Source organism: Haliotis rubra, unplaced genomic scaffold, assembly GCF_003918875.1.
Source record: "Haliotis rubra isolate DU_JTF1 unplaced genomic scaffold, ASM391887v1 Scf205, whole genome shotgun sequence".
In the NCBI taxonomy this organism is placed as follows: domain Eukaryota; kingdom Metazoa; phylum Mollusca; class Gastropoda; order Lepetellida; family Haliotidae; genus Haliotis; species Haliotis rubra.
Window position 1 is genome coordinate 359,323 of NW_025766059.1, and position 15,137 is coordinate 374,459.

Genomic DNA, 15,137 nt, shown 5'->3' on the forward strand with positions numbered 1-15,137 from the left:
GATAGGTAGACCTTGGTTGTAGAGATAAATGGTAGTTGTGAGATAGGTAGACCTTGGTTGTAGAGATAAATGGTAGTTGTGAGATAGGTAGACCTTGGTTGTAGAGATAAATGGTAGTTGTGAGATAGGTAGACCTTGATTGTAGAGATAAATGGTAGTTGTGAGATATGGGTAGACCTTGGATTGTAGAGATAAATAGGTAGTTGTGAGATAAAGGTGTGATTGTAGAGATAAATGGTAGTTGTGAGATAGGTAGACCTTGATTGTAGAGATAAATGGTAGTTGTGAGATAGGTAGACCTTGGTTGTAGAGATAAATGGTAGTTGTGAGATAGGTAGACCTTGGTTGTAGAGATAAATGGTAGTTGTGAGATAGGTAGACCTTGGTTGTAGAGATAAATGGTAGTTGTGAGATAGGTAGACCTTGGTTGTAGAGATAAATGGTAGTTGTGAGATAGGTAGACCTTGATTGTAGAGATAAATGGTAGTTGTGAGATAGGTAGACCTTGATTGTAGAGATAAATGGTAGTTGTGAGATAGGTAGACCTTGGTTGTAGAGATAAATGGTATTAAAGTTCTTGCGGAGTTCATATGCCTTATTTGCAAGCTTGCCGCTGAAGTTTTTCAGGACAACAGGTAGGTCGCTTCGGATTGTTATTTTCCGTTCGCGAAGAGTAGAAGTGTTTTTATAGACAGCATTCATCACTCACTGTCCATCAAACATGCTGACGAATTTTACCACAATCGGTTTCGGCATTTGTGAGGTTCTAGGATTAGTACTCTGCCTTGGCAGACGATGCACATTCACCAACTGCTTCTTGTCAACACCCGATAAGCCGATAGGAGACCTCTATTCATATCCTCACGCAGATTTAGTGAATTCCTTGCGGAGGTTGATCGTTTTCAGAACTGTTTACATTTATAGCGTCCGAGTTATAATCTACTGTGCGAACAATTTCATCAGTTTTGACTTTTAAATTGTTCACTTCACATTTAATAGAGTCGAGTTTGTCGGTTAGCTCGTTTGTTGGTTGGTTCAGCGAGTCTGTCATAAATTGTTTTAACTCACATGCGAGGGTCGCCATATTCACTTCAATCACCTGGCCTTGAGTCGATTCACTCTCGATTCAGCGGTTTCGCTCCTAGTTTGTAAAAATTCGGCGTACTTTGACTTTTGAGGAGAAAACAGACTACTTTGGTTGACTTTCGATTTGCTATTTTTCTTCTCACCCGCAAGTAATGTCATTGTTGAGTGATTAAGCTGCGACTCGATGTTGAAGGCTCCACAATGACCATACCTCCCTCTATTAGACTTGTTTCTATCAGAGATCGGTGCTCGTTTCGAAAATACGGTACTCTAGTCTCCAGTATTTGACAGACAGACAGACAGATATTTTATTAAAGTCTCACCTCGTATTTACAATATAAAACAATTGATAAGTCATTAAAACAAACTATCCTTTACGAGCCACCCATTGGGGGTTACGACAGACTATATGTACAATGTAAAATACGGCTTAATTAATACAAGGTATTAAGAAGCAATATTTGTTAAATACACACTACACATTCCAAAAGAAAAACTACCCATCATAATATAAAATACTTTGCCGTTTTTCCAATAAAAGTTTGCAGGTTTCGGCCTCGGACATGATAAAACTAAACTTGTCACTATCACTCAAACATTTAAAATCATAACATATTTCTTCACATTTGACTAAAAGACTGTTTGTAACATCAAAATAAAATGGACATTGGAATAAAACATGTCATTCATCCTCAACGCACTCGTTACAATTAAAACACACACGTTGGTTCAGGGGCACGTAGGTGTATCGCCCGTCTCAACACGTAGCGGGGCGACTCCACAGCGGAACATGGGTAGCTCTCGGCGATACGACCAAGAGAGAGGCTACTCTGTAGATACGGCTCAACTCCGTAGGACTGTTTAAGGTTTCAACTTGTTCTTGCCATCTCCCCACCCCATATCACCAGCTACAGCATTGTTCGGCGTATACTTCCTCACGCCCACAAAGTACCTCATAGCTCGGTTGTGAACAGCATTTATGGCTGGGATATGATACGTTCCCCATATTGCAGCACCGTAGTCTATACTAGCCCTTACCTAGTCGTAAAGCTTTGTAAAAGTCCTGTGCTGCATGCCTCCAAGGATTTTACACTTTGATATGAGGAGTCCTAGTGCCCCGCTGGCTACGCCTGCCACCGCATTGCCCATCCAGGTGTAGTTCATATGCTCTGTCAAGAGCAGGCAGAGGTAGTGGTAGTTTTCTACTATCTCTAGGGTCTTGTTTCCACACTGAAAAATCACAACTGTTCTTTCTACTCCGGCTTCTAAAATGTATGACCTTTGTCTTCTCTGGGTTGACACACATCTTGTTTACTTGGCACCACTGACTGAGTCCCTCTAGAAGTATATTCAAGTCAGCTTCGGTCTCGGCAAGCAGAATGTTATCGTCGGCGTAGGCAAGGACGCTTATGCTCTTGTCATCAACTGGTATGCCGATGTCAAAGGCGTTGAGGGTTGATATCAGGTCGCTGATGTACAGGTTAAATTGTAAGGGTGAAAGCAGACATCCTTGACGTAGACCACTGTTGACCCGAAACCACGGCGTCCTTGACCCGTTTATCCGCACACATGACTTTACATTATGGTAAAGCGATACGATGGCATTGAATATTTTCCCTTCAATACCAATATTCTGCGACCTTTCTATAAAATACCTATATCTATACAATCGTACGCTTTCCGAAAGTCCACGAAAGCTGCGAAAGTCTGTTTGCCCATACTTTTCCTGGTCTCTATAATTGACGTCACAGCTGATGCATGTTCTATGGTTGATCTTCCTCTTCTAAAGCCGTTCTGCTCATCACCTAGTATATCACAGTTCTCCACATGTTCAGCGAGTGAGTGAGTTAATATTTAACGTCACATCGGCAATATTGCAGCCATATCGTGACGAAAACAAGCCATACAAGAAAAAGTAGAAACATTTTGAAGATTAAAACCTGTCGACGATGGACAGTAAAAAGACTAGAAAATCACAGGTATAAATATAAAACTAGCCACATGTTCAGAAAGCCTGTTGTTTAGTGTTGCTAGTGTTATTCCTCTGTATGACAACGGGTTGCGAGGATCATCTGTATTCGACTTTGGTATGGGGTTAATAATTCCCTTCGACCATCCAGTTGGAACTTTCCCATTTCTAAAACACAGATTAAAAGAATTGTGTAGAAACATGAGGGCTTCTTCATTCTTTAGCACTTCCACTGGTATGCCATCACACCCTGGAAACTTACCTTTCTTGGGTTGGAGTAGAGCATGACGTATCTCCTGAAGTGTTGTTGCGTCATTAAGGAGGGCGACGTCACTGTGGCGACTGTTTTCCTCTCCATCGATGTTATTGTTAAGAAGGGTGGAGAATGCTGTAGCCCATGTGTCCAAAACAACAGTCTTATCTCTTGATATCGATCCATCTTCAGTAACCACCTCCATAGGAATCTGTTTTCTTCTTGCACTTCCAACACCAACCTTGCCGATCTTCTTCCAAAACTCACTTGATCCTGATTCACATATATCTTCTAAATCTTGCAGGGTCATTTCATATCAAAGGTCGTTGTCATGTCTAACCATGTCCGGAAATGAGGTACATGTACTCAGCGAAATGCACGCTCAACGCTCGCGGTACTGTTACTGAACACGCCTCCCGAACCGATTCAAGGAAACCAGTCTGACCTTTGCTAAATTCCAAGAAAAGCTAATGAGTGCTTCTAAAATGGAATGGATTTTCAGTTTCTGCAATTTGAAATTATGCTCTGAACTAGTACAAGTGTTCTGTATTATGTGTAAATTGTTTTGAATTGAAAGTGTATCAGTTTCTTAACACTTCGGATCAGTAAAAGCACAGCGTGTGTTTGAATTAGAGATTTATAGCATTTCTGCATTAACTATGAAGTAAAGCAGGACAATTATTTTGGATTACCCACATGGTAGCGTGGCTCCTTATTTGCTACAGCTTTGTTCATTGGTCATTTGGGAATTGCCAAAATACAAAGAGATTAAGTATAATTGGGTGACAGTTCATTTTGAATAATCCAAGTGTATATTATAGAGAGAAATATCACTTGCGAGACAAATTCAGGCACAATAAAAAATCTTCACTATGTTAGATGCTTGATGAGCATTTCGAAGCTGGAAGGTAACATAACAACGTATGGTATGGTTTACAACTTCTATGTTATTTACAACACGACGTTTCTGGGCCATTTCATGCCCCTTCATTATGTCAATGAAAGAAAATGATTAACAAGCAAAATATATAGTACGTAAGGGGCACGTAAGGGCCAAAAAATAGCCCAGAAACGCCATGTTGTAAATAATACAGAAATTGTAAATCCATACGATACCTTATGTTCACTACATTACATGAAAAGTCACCGGTCTGATTTGAAATATCCAGGAGCTCCACCTCTACTTGTGCAATATTTAGACACAGCTATAAAATGTACAACGAGCCTTACCCTGACCCAGCCAGTATTGAAAGTTCCAGTTGCATTTTCTTGGGTGTTCAAGGGGAGATCACTCTTGCCTCTCATCTCACATTCAGTCTCAAGTGTCAGTCCTGATTTATTCTTTAAAGTAATAAGAGTTCTGTCGTGTTGTGTATATTATTTTACAGAAAAACTGTATTCTCTGTGAACCTTTAGAGTGTTTTATCTCCTTCAATCTCTGATTCCCGAAATATAGAATGAATGAAAACTCTCAAGGAACATATTTTATTTTATGAAATAACAGCAAACAAGAAAACTGAAAAAAAACTTAACAATATGTACTGAACGTCGTGCACCACTGATGACACTAAGGGTAGTCCTTACAGTTAGTGGTTCCACATCAGGGCGTGACGTACTGAAAAACCGGTCGTACACCAGTTACAGTTTACATTTACACTGGGAAAAGATGGTCTCCTTGCATGATGCCTTCATCCTCTCTGTCCTGATCACAGTGTGTGAGTAGCATAGTTACATACCATATACATGTACCGTATATCAATATTGATCAGATGAAGATGTGTTGAAGTGTTACCGTGCTACATTAAAAAAATCAAGCAATCCGGACTTTTTTATGTTTGACGTACTTGATAATATTTCGCTCATATGACGACATGCATGCGTGTGTATGTGTATGTGCGGCTGCTTGTACTAGCCCAGACTAAAGCTGGTTTTGTAGTGCTAGCCCACTGAGATACATTATACTTACTCCGAGCCGACCAGTCCTTGTTGTACACACACACAGAGAGAGAGAGAGAGAGAGAGAGAGAGAGAGAGAGAGAGAGAGAGAGAGAGAGAGAGAGAGAGAGAGAGAGAGAGAGAGAGAGAGAGAGAGAGAGAGAGAGGTCTATATGACCTTTTCAAGTTCACTAGACTTATTTAGTGTTCTAATGTTGGTTGCACACAGTCTACCCCGCCTCGGGAGGGTGTTGGTTAATCGGAGTTAAGAAGTCGGGGCTCCCTCAGACGTAGCTTTGGCTTGTCCTGTTTCTGTAGGGTATGCTGGAACTGGTCCAGGAGGGTAAGATGGTGGAGGCTGTGCCGTCCCTGCAGGTTGAGTGTAGTGTGTACCTGGAGCAGGCTGAGGCGGGTAGACGTATCCTGCAGCGTATGCACCAGTGGTAGTGTTTGAACCTAGACAGAAATAGACACGATCAGCTGAACATGTAGTGTAGTAATGCTATCAGTTGGTTAGCAAGCCAAGGATATACGACATGCCTGTGTCCGACTGGCACAGTTCTGGTTACTAATAGTCTACAAGGCTGCTTTGCACTGCGCATCAGAGGTTTGTTGAAACACATTCCTAGACCTTTATGGACAGTCAGATAATCATTTCAATTATCATTACCAATGTATATCCATCTACTTACTTCTTACTTTCACACAAACACATATTTTATCGTTCATAATTACACTAGTAATGGTTGCGAGTATGTTGCTGAGACATGTATTTAGGACAAATCGGGAAGTCGAGCCTACAGTCTTAGCATTTTTGCAAACTTGATGAAGACAATTCTGAAAGCAAACTTCAGATCTTTGGACGAGGATGATAGCGGGTGTAGGTATTTCGATGTGTTACATAACTGGTTTTTTTATTTCTGTTTTACTATCATTTAGGGTTCTGCAGTAAAACTAATTATCATGTACAACCGGATAACATCATGTAGTTTAAACATGCGACGAAACAAATGTTCAAACATGTTGATGCATTTATGATGAACGTGACCTATATATACGATTAGGTAACTGACTCTGAGAGTGTGGAATGTCTTTGAATGCAGACTTGATCTCGTCACTATATGGCTGGAATAATGCCGATGTATCGTAAAGCCAAACTCAACTGAGAGTGTGGGTTCGAATCCCGGATGGACTCAACCTAACAAAAGTACTAGAATCTGTGTTTTACTGGGCAAGTGTAGTCCCAAATATATCATAGGCTACATTTGACCACTTTCTAAATGGTGTATTCGTAGTTAGAGTTGTATCTCTGCATCAGACAAGTACAAGTGCAGTACAAGTATTTCCCATTTGACACTGAAAGAATATAAAATAAGAATGGTCCCGCAACAATGCCAGTTGCAACGGGCGACTTTGGTAAAATTAAGAAAGAACAGTTTGTTCATTGAGCTCGCACGTTTGAACCATTACATGCATAACTGAATGTGAATTTAAAAAACGGTTGTGCATATATTGGTAAATGAATATATTATGGAGAAATATATGTTGTTAGAATGAGATGAGTAACTTTGTAAGCATTTGCATTTTTTTAGTTTTACGCTGCTTTTAGCAATATTCCAGCAATATCACGACGGGGGACACCAGAAATGGGCTTCACACATTGTACCCATGTGGGGAATCGAACCCGGGTCCTCGGCGTGACGAGCGAACGCTTTAACCACTAGGCTACCCCACCGCCCCAAGTTTGTAAGCAATCAACTTTATTCCCATAAGAACCACCTTCAAGAGCACATTTGACGTGTTGGTTATTTAACACAAACATAAAAATGTATAAAACACGACAATAATATGACTGTAAACATGCAGAAGTATACCTAACTGGAGGTACTGAAATTTATTATGCTAATTCCAGTGAGATTTCCATATTTCACGACTGACTGATCTTGAACTTGACTTTGAACTTCACTAAGTTTCAAAACATTTGAAAGACCATGTGATCTTTAATCATTGTCCTAAATGAAATCTTTGAAACATTATGGTTGTTGAATTGACATTGTTTTTGTGGGTATTCTGCTTTGTTTCTTTAGCGATCAGAACCTGGCACTTGATTGATGTCGAGGTATGCAACTTCACGCATACGTGTGTAATACGTTCCTTGTGCGGAGTGATACCGTGACCTCAATGAGGACGTTTCAATAGTGACGTGTAAGATTAGATTAAAACAGTTTATGTCGTTAAAAAGTATGTAATAAATATAGAACGTCGTGCGAGTGCATTTGGACCTTACGTATTTAACTCGATGATGTCGTAGTAGGAGGGAAACAACTGGTTCTCGTTGTTTCTCTAATACCATGACATTTTCTCATTCAATACACAGGGTCCAAATGCACTGTTATGGCGTTATCTGTCTGTCTACCCGTTCTAAAGGTGGTAATAATGGTATATGTACAGTACCAGTAGTAGCTATTACAGCCATCGGTTGACCGGTTGCAATAACTTGACCTTGGTGACCTTTAGATGATCGGCAGCAGCAGCGTACACAGCATATGACTAATCCAACAATCACGACGATCGTCAACACAGCACTGCACACGATCCCGATAATTAGTGCAACCGTTGCAGTTGTTTCGGCATTGTTTCCGCTGCAAGAAACATGTTGGGCAATATGTGAACACCACCTACCTTTTGGCTTTATCGTAGAAAACATATTAATGGAGCATTGCTACCATTAAATAAAACAACGATACTAGCTCACTCCACAAAATAATCCACAATAATTAGTTTTAAAGATTTTCTGGCATCCAGATTCATCGCCATGATGAAGACTACAACATGCTAAGTGTCAAGGACCAAATCTGTCATGAAATCTTAGGTTGACACCGCTTCATGCCCATTTCCACCTTTCCAGACACGATTATGCCTCTCAAGGGTATTGACTCTTGGATGGCTACTGAACAATATCCGATCAAATATATAACTGATGCTCCAGTTAAACTTCCAGACCAAAGTACCTTGTCTTGACTTGCCAGAAATTCTGATTCATAGTATGTATGGAGAAACACCGAGAGAGGGAGGAGAAAAGCAGTAAAGCTTGTACAATTGTATAATGAGCAGAATCAATTAATAGGATTGACCGAAATAACCCCCCACAGAGAGTAAATCACAAGTAAATCGACCTTGAAAGTTGCAAGATCGAGTCAAACATGTGGTTCGGTGTCAAGATTTATAGAAATACACCTAACGTTCCTCCTAGGCTGTTTGTCGACAACATCTTTCTCCCTTCCAATATTTGGTGTTAACGATTCTATGTCTTGATCCTCTGCAGTTGCAAAGTACACATTATGACCAAACGATAAAAACTTTAATGCAAGCATGCATTTTATTTTATAGAGACTGGTCTACGAGAAGGTTGGTTGAAGTTCTTCAGCTGAGGAATGCAGCAAACGGCTACACTGATGTGGCTTGTTCACGTGTATCAATGAATGATTGACAGAGATAGGAATAAAAAGAATGTTCAGTTATGCCTGGTTATGTTTGGTTTGTCATCTGTGGTGCTAATGAACGACAAATAGATGGAAGTTTGGTTTGAACAGGGTATAGCTAACGTAAACCAGACGAAATCAAATAACCAATTTCACATTTTTATAGCATATGTTCTTGTTTCTTTGTTAGTTTAATGAAAAGTAGACATGTAGACAAGACTTTGGTAGATTTAATTAAATCTTTACCAAGAATCATTTTTGTGTCAAATTTAACTTTTAAACATTAACATGTAGATGTGTTCTCCCAGTACCAATGAAATAGTGCACACGTGATGGGTACACTCGTCATTTTTCAAACACATGTATCTTCACTGTTGGATAGTGATTCAGAATCACATGCTTATGATATGGTTGGAATCGTGGACCATTCGTAGAGATATGTTACGGTTTGGGAAAGTAACATCTCTAACTGAAGTGAGCAGCGGAAATGTTTTCTGTATACAAGCTAACGACCTCAGTGACATGGTAGTCAGTAACCTCACTGACATTCTTCAAAGCACTGCTGTGTTGTGTGGTTTGGGAAGGAGACCTAAATGTGATAACTCTCATAACTCTACTGTATGGTACGACAGAGAATGTGAAATCCTGCAATCATAGAAATTCAGATTATTAGAAAATTTTAGACTAACTGGAAGTAAAGAGTAATGTTCATGCAAGAAATAATTACAGATACATATGCAGATAGAAGAAGAGAAAATACGAAGAGTTCCAAATTCACTATTAATAGACAGTTCCAGGGAAAGCAAATTATTTGGGCAAAACCTAAATAGATGACAAGCAACAGGTAACACAGTGAATATAACAGAACTAGAAGAAGCTGACCATTGCACTAGACATCCACTGTGAATGTGTGTGTGATGATGACAGGATAAAACAGAACTAGAAGAAGCTGACCATGGCACTAGACATCCACTGTGACTGTGTGTGTGATAATGACAGGATAAAACAGAACTAGAAGAAGCTGACCATGGCACTAGACATCCACTGTGACTGTGTGTGTGATAATGACATCATGTATCTACTGAATAGAGACGTGATGCTCCAAGAAGTTGAAGCAGCCATAAAAGGCATGACATCGGGTAAAGCAGCTGATCCGGACGATATTAAAGCAGAGATGGTGAAATCATGTGCTGATCTTTTAAGTCCACATGTAGTCATTGTATATAATATCATCCTAACCAAAGGAGAATATCCTACTGAATGGGCTAAGGGATTAATCGTACCACTCCACAAGAAAGGCGCCATTAACTTAGTCAACAACTATAGAGGTATCTCACTCATGGACATTTTCGGAAAGATATTTTGTTCCATTCTAAACAACCGTCAACAAACATTTGCAGCACTTAATGACTAGAGTCCTAAAGCTAAAGCAGGATTTAGGAACAACTACAACACAACTGATGATATTTTTACTACGCTACAATGTTTCATACAGAAATACCAATCAAGGCGAGCGGGACGATTTTATTGTTTATTTGTTGACTTTGATTCAATAAATAGAAAACTTATCTTCATTCACTATTAAAGAATGATATCCATGGACGAACTCTTACTGTGCTAAGGAATATGTACTCCTAAAACCACGTGTGCTGTCCGAATAACCAACACCCCAATCTTAGAATACTTTGACTGTCTTAGCGGAGTTAGACAAGGATGTGTCTTGAGCCCCATTTTGCCCATGATGTTTATATCAGAATTGCATTAATGCAAGAAAACGCGGAAATTAGAGGAATATTTGTTGGATCTGAATTTTTAGAATTATTACTTTTGCTTTGAGATGGTGATTTATGTATTTTCGATTACTCTGTTTTTGGACTGCAAGGAAACATTGACATTCTAAACGACTACTGTACAACGTTGGGATTACAGGTTAGCATGGATAAAACAGAGATACTGGTCTTTCGAAACCGAGTTTTACGTCACTATGAAAAATGGTTTCTTCAAGGAGCACAGTTAAAAACTTTTTGTTTTGTTTAAGGATATTTCTAAACGATATCATATTTACTTGCAAATTCTTAGGCAAAAATCTACCCCGAAGGTCTTTATAATAAGCTGGACATTTTAACAAAAAGTGATATTCATCTTCTAAATCTACTTTACATGCAGGACAATTTCTTTGAGATACATCAATATTCTGCCACCTTCCTACGTTATTTTTTAAACGTAAGACACCAGCTCTGAATTTGACCAATACTTTACGGAATTAATATTCCAAATTTGAAGACAGATACCCCTTAGGCTCAAGAAGACTCTTATATTCTGCATATCACGTATAACGTGAACTGTTTTCAAGAGTAGATGTCCAATTGTGGTAAAACATATTGATCAAGCGTTCTTTAAAATCAAGCGTTCATTAATCTACAAGTATCCAAATATTCCAGTTAATATTCTTTTTAAGCTCTTTGATACCAAAGTGAAGCCAATTCTACTTTATGGTGCAGAAGTGTGGGGTATTCAAGAGCGACAGTTGATAAACAAATTTCATACAACTTTCTGTAAATATTGCTCTTGGCCTTTGTAAACATGTTTCTAGCAATGTTATGTTATCAGATTGTGGTAGATATTGTACAAGTGTTGATTATTATGTTAAATGTGAATGTTACGCGTGTAAATGATTTTATATGTCTGAAGACAGGTATCCTAAACAATGTTATATTTTGATGAATTATCTCGACTCATTTGGTAGATATACTTCGGCATCATACGTACAAAGTTTGTTAAATACCAACGGGTTTGGATTTGTGTGGTTTAGTCATGGTGTTTGCAATATTGATAATTTTATATCCATGTTCAAACAGAGGCTTACTGATGTAAAGGGGCAAAGCATATTGATAAGAATTAATTAATCATCGCATTTAGTATATTAAAAAAACCATTAAGTCTTTATTAAATGTAGAGTTTTATGTTACAATTGTACATTTTAAAGAATATAGACGATATTTACGTTTCTTTAGACTTTATCACCTACCCCGTCTTTATAATGTAAGACGTACAGAAGATTATTATGCCCCAACAATATGTAACATGTGTAACAATTACATCCCAGAGGATGAATTACATTTTCTTTTTGTCTGTGATGCATATGTAATTTTACGAAGTTTATATTTACCCAATTTTGATCAATGTCAAGATATCATTAAATTTAAAAAAAATAATGCAATGTAATTATACCAGTATTCTTTTAAAAACTGTGCATTATTAAGTATGCCCTCGTGATCAAATCAAAAGTGTGTAAATAATGTATAACTTCTACATTGCTTTGTCAAGAATAAAATTTGTATCCTACGATTGTACATGGGCCGATGGCCTACTTACAGAAATACACACAGTCGTGGATGAGGATCCAGAACTTACCTGCTGCAACAGTATTGGTTGCTCAAGTCCCCGCAACATTCATAGCCGCAGTAAAAGGTCATACCACCGTTGTTGCAATATGAACCGCCATGTGCTGAAAAGGTAAAACCATCTTTGTCAGTCTTTGTTAGAATGATGATATTTTGGCATGAACATAACGATGATGTTTTGGCATGAATATAATCACGATTTTTGGCATGAACATAATGATGATATATTTTGGCATGAACATAATGAGGTGAGGTGAGGTGAAATTGGGTTTAACGTCGTGCTTGAGAATATTTCGCTCATATGACGACGTGCATGCGTGTGTATATTTATGTGCGGCCGCTTGTACTAGCCCATACTTAAGCTGGTTTTATAGTGCTAGCCGCAGTGAAGCATGAATACCCCACTCAGACACATTGTACTGACTCCGAACCGACCAGTCCTTGTTGTACCCGTTAATGCCGAGCGCCAGGCAGAGACCAACAAGTACCATATTTTAACGTCTTTTGGTATGACGCAGTCTGGGATCGAACCCGCGACCTTCCGCTCTCCGGGCGGACGATCTAACCACTACACCACGGCGGCGGTTGAACATAACGATGATATTTTGGAAAGAACACTGACAAAACGAATCGATGGTTTATGGTACCCTGAACTCATGTGTTGGATTATGAGGCAGTACTTCCAGTAAGATAATGTCCTTGGATCGGTTCAAGATGTTCTTCTCAATGTTAGTACTATAGATAACATTTCATCCACAAGCAACCCGTGAAGCAACCCGTGAAGATCCGGATTAGAATTCATCTTCAGCAACCCATGCTTGTGGCCAGGCTCGCTGATTTGGTCGACACATGTCATCGTATCCCAATTGCTCATATCAATGCTCATGCTGTTGATCACAGCTAGGTCCACATTCGATTATTTTCATACCGCCGCCATACAAGTGGAGTATTGCTGAATGCGGCATTAAACAACCAATAAACACATCTCGTGCACATGCATACATGCTGAAGAAGTTATGACAAAACAAGTTAATGGTATGAAATATGCAGGGCTTGGATCGCCCCTGTGGAATTTAAAAGTAGACGGTATAGTGATAAGGCCTTGGGTGTGTTGAGGTGTTTGACGATGACGAGAACACTGCATAAAATGTTGTAGGTTTTGTTTGCCTCCATTTCCACCCGTTACATTTGACCTGGTGATGTTTACAAATGGCATAATGGTTTACAAATGGTAGATGAATACTCACAAACAATAGCCAGTACAAGAATAATAAACACAGCGGTTAGAGAGAACATCCTGTCGATTCGAGTACCACCGAGATACGTATGCTGTCGTGACTACATTTCTATATAAATACTTCCTGTGTTGTGTCATTGTGTTTAGAAACTCTCGTTACTCTTCCAACATAATTTATCTCTGTGTACACATAAGCTAATATAACACCCCTGTACAAAGTGTTCAATGAGGAAATAATTCAATGACATTTGTTTGTACAGTGTATAGAACATTCTACCAGACCTCGTCGCATACACACAAAAACCGATACACGTGAGCTCATAGCTCGCTCCACAATCAATACACACCATACGGTACACAATAACCAGACCACACATCACCGTACAAGGCCCGACTGGCCCAGTTGTCAAAGGTGTCATAATTCTGCATACAAGGTGTTTTGAATTTAGATTCAGTGCAATATACATTCAGTGTGTGAATAATATATCTAGCAAGTTATTGATGTATTCTGTATCTAATTTTCTTAGTTTCAACACCTTGTGAATTGATATAATGTCTAAATATTTATGATATTTTAAATAATTAAGGAAAGAAACATCCATTCATTCATTTAGACATCAAGTTACACACACATCCTACTGCACACACAACGCATCTTACACACACGAACTGATTATATGTAACATACTTAACGCTGACTCTACACCACAGAATAAACATACATTACACACCGACCTTACACACACGCTTACACACACACACACACACACACAAAAGACACAAAACACGACACGCACACTACATGCTGACCCTACACTAAAGAATACATATGCATGACACTAGACATTCCACACAACTATCGCACACACATACACATGGAACACGCCACACAGGCTACACACAGTCTCTGTGTCCCACAATAGACGGTCCCAATAGACATATGTGACACTACACACCAACAAGAGTTGAGTTGATGAAAAGTTGGGTTTTACGTCACATCAATATTATTCCAGCCAAAGAATTACCGGAAAGCAAGCGATGAGAACGAGATCAACGCTGAATTCATGCACAATGAACATACCAAATGAGTTTTATTTTGAAAACATATATATTCATTACATTGTTATTCATGAAAAAACAGATAATAAATGGCGTAGCAGATTCATATCTGCAGTTGCAAAAAGATATAATTCAAAAGCAGGCAATTTGTTATTCACATTACAGACCGAGACAGACTCCTTCCAATCGTCACTGGGATACTCAGTATACGCATTATGTCTTATCACATGAATGAAACATTTTGACAAATTCTGGCAGTACTATAGAGCGTACTGTTAATACCAAAACGTCAAACATTTGTCATCTTAGCCTATCGTCAATGAGGACAGTGACGGTATAACATTTGTTTACATACTCCACTACGTTTTGTAATGTGTTCCCAATCTAGATCATACAACCATAGTAGTTTGTTTGTTTGTTTGTCGTTTAACGCCGCCTCCAGCAATATTCCAGTTTGTATATGGTGGTCCAGCTATATGGTAGTGGTCCGTAAATAATCGAGTCTGGACCAGACAATCCAGTGATGAACACAATGAACATCGGCAAACGCATCTTGGATACGACATGTGATTGCGTTTTCTGACAAGGTTTGCTGAAGACAAATTCTAACCAGAATCTTCACGGGTCACAACCATAACTAGAAACGGGTGTCTTTTACCAGTTGGGAATGTCAGAGTATCCCCGACTAGTTTTGAAGGGTAAATATCATGAC

At 39.0% G+C, this 15,137-nt stretch overlaps 1 protein-coding gene across 1 annotated transcript; it reads right to left on the bottom strand.

Annotated features, from left to right (window-relative positions):
• Positions 1–5,368: 5,368 nt before the first annotated feature.
• LOC124276032 (protein shisa-5-like) lies at positions 5,369–13,438 on the bottom strand. The gene is made up of 4 exons (XM_046711675.1): positions 13,377–13,438; positions 12,140–12,233; positions 7,698–7,885; positions 5,369–5,699 (listed from the first exon to the last, which is right to left on the bottom strand). Exons 1-4 carry the CDS (start codon positions 13,423–13,425, stop codon positions 5,509–5,511), a joined length of 522 nt encoding a protein of 173 aa, XP_046567631.1. The 5' UTR covers positions 13,426–13,438; the 3' UTR covers positions 5,369–5,508.
• Positions 13,439–15,137: the final 1,699 nt, after the last annotated feature.

Bases quoted from the DNA above. Each gene is read 5' to 3' on its own strand.
- LOC124276032 (XM_046711675.1), bottom strand. From the start codon at position 13,425: ATGTTCTCTCTAACCGCTGTGTTTATTATTCTTGTACTGGCTATTGTT. The intron at 7,886-12,139 runs GTAAGTTCTGGA...TGTTTCTTGCAG, and splicing joins AACCAATACTGTTGCAGCAG to CGGAAACAATGCCGAAACAA. The intron at 5,700-7,697 runs GTACTGTACATA...ATTTCTGTCTAG, and splicing joins GGCTGTAATAGCTACTACTG to GTTCAAACACTACCACTGGT.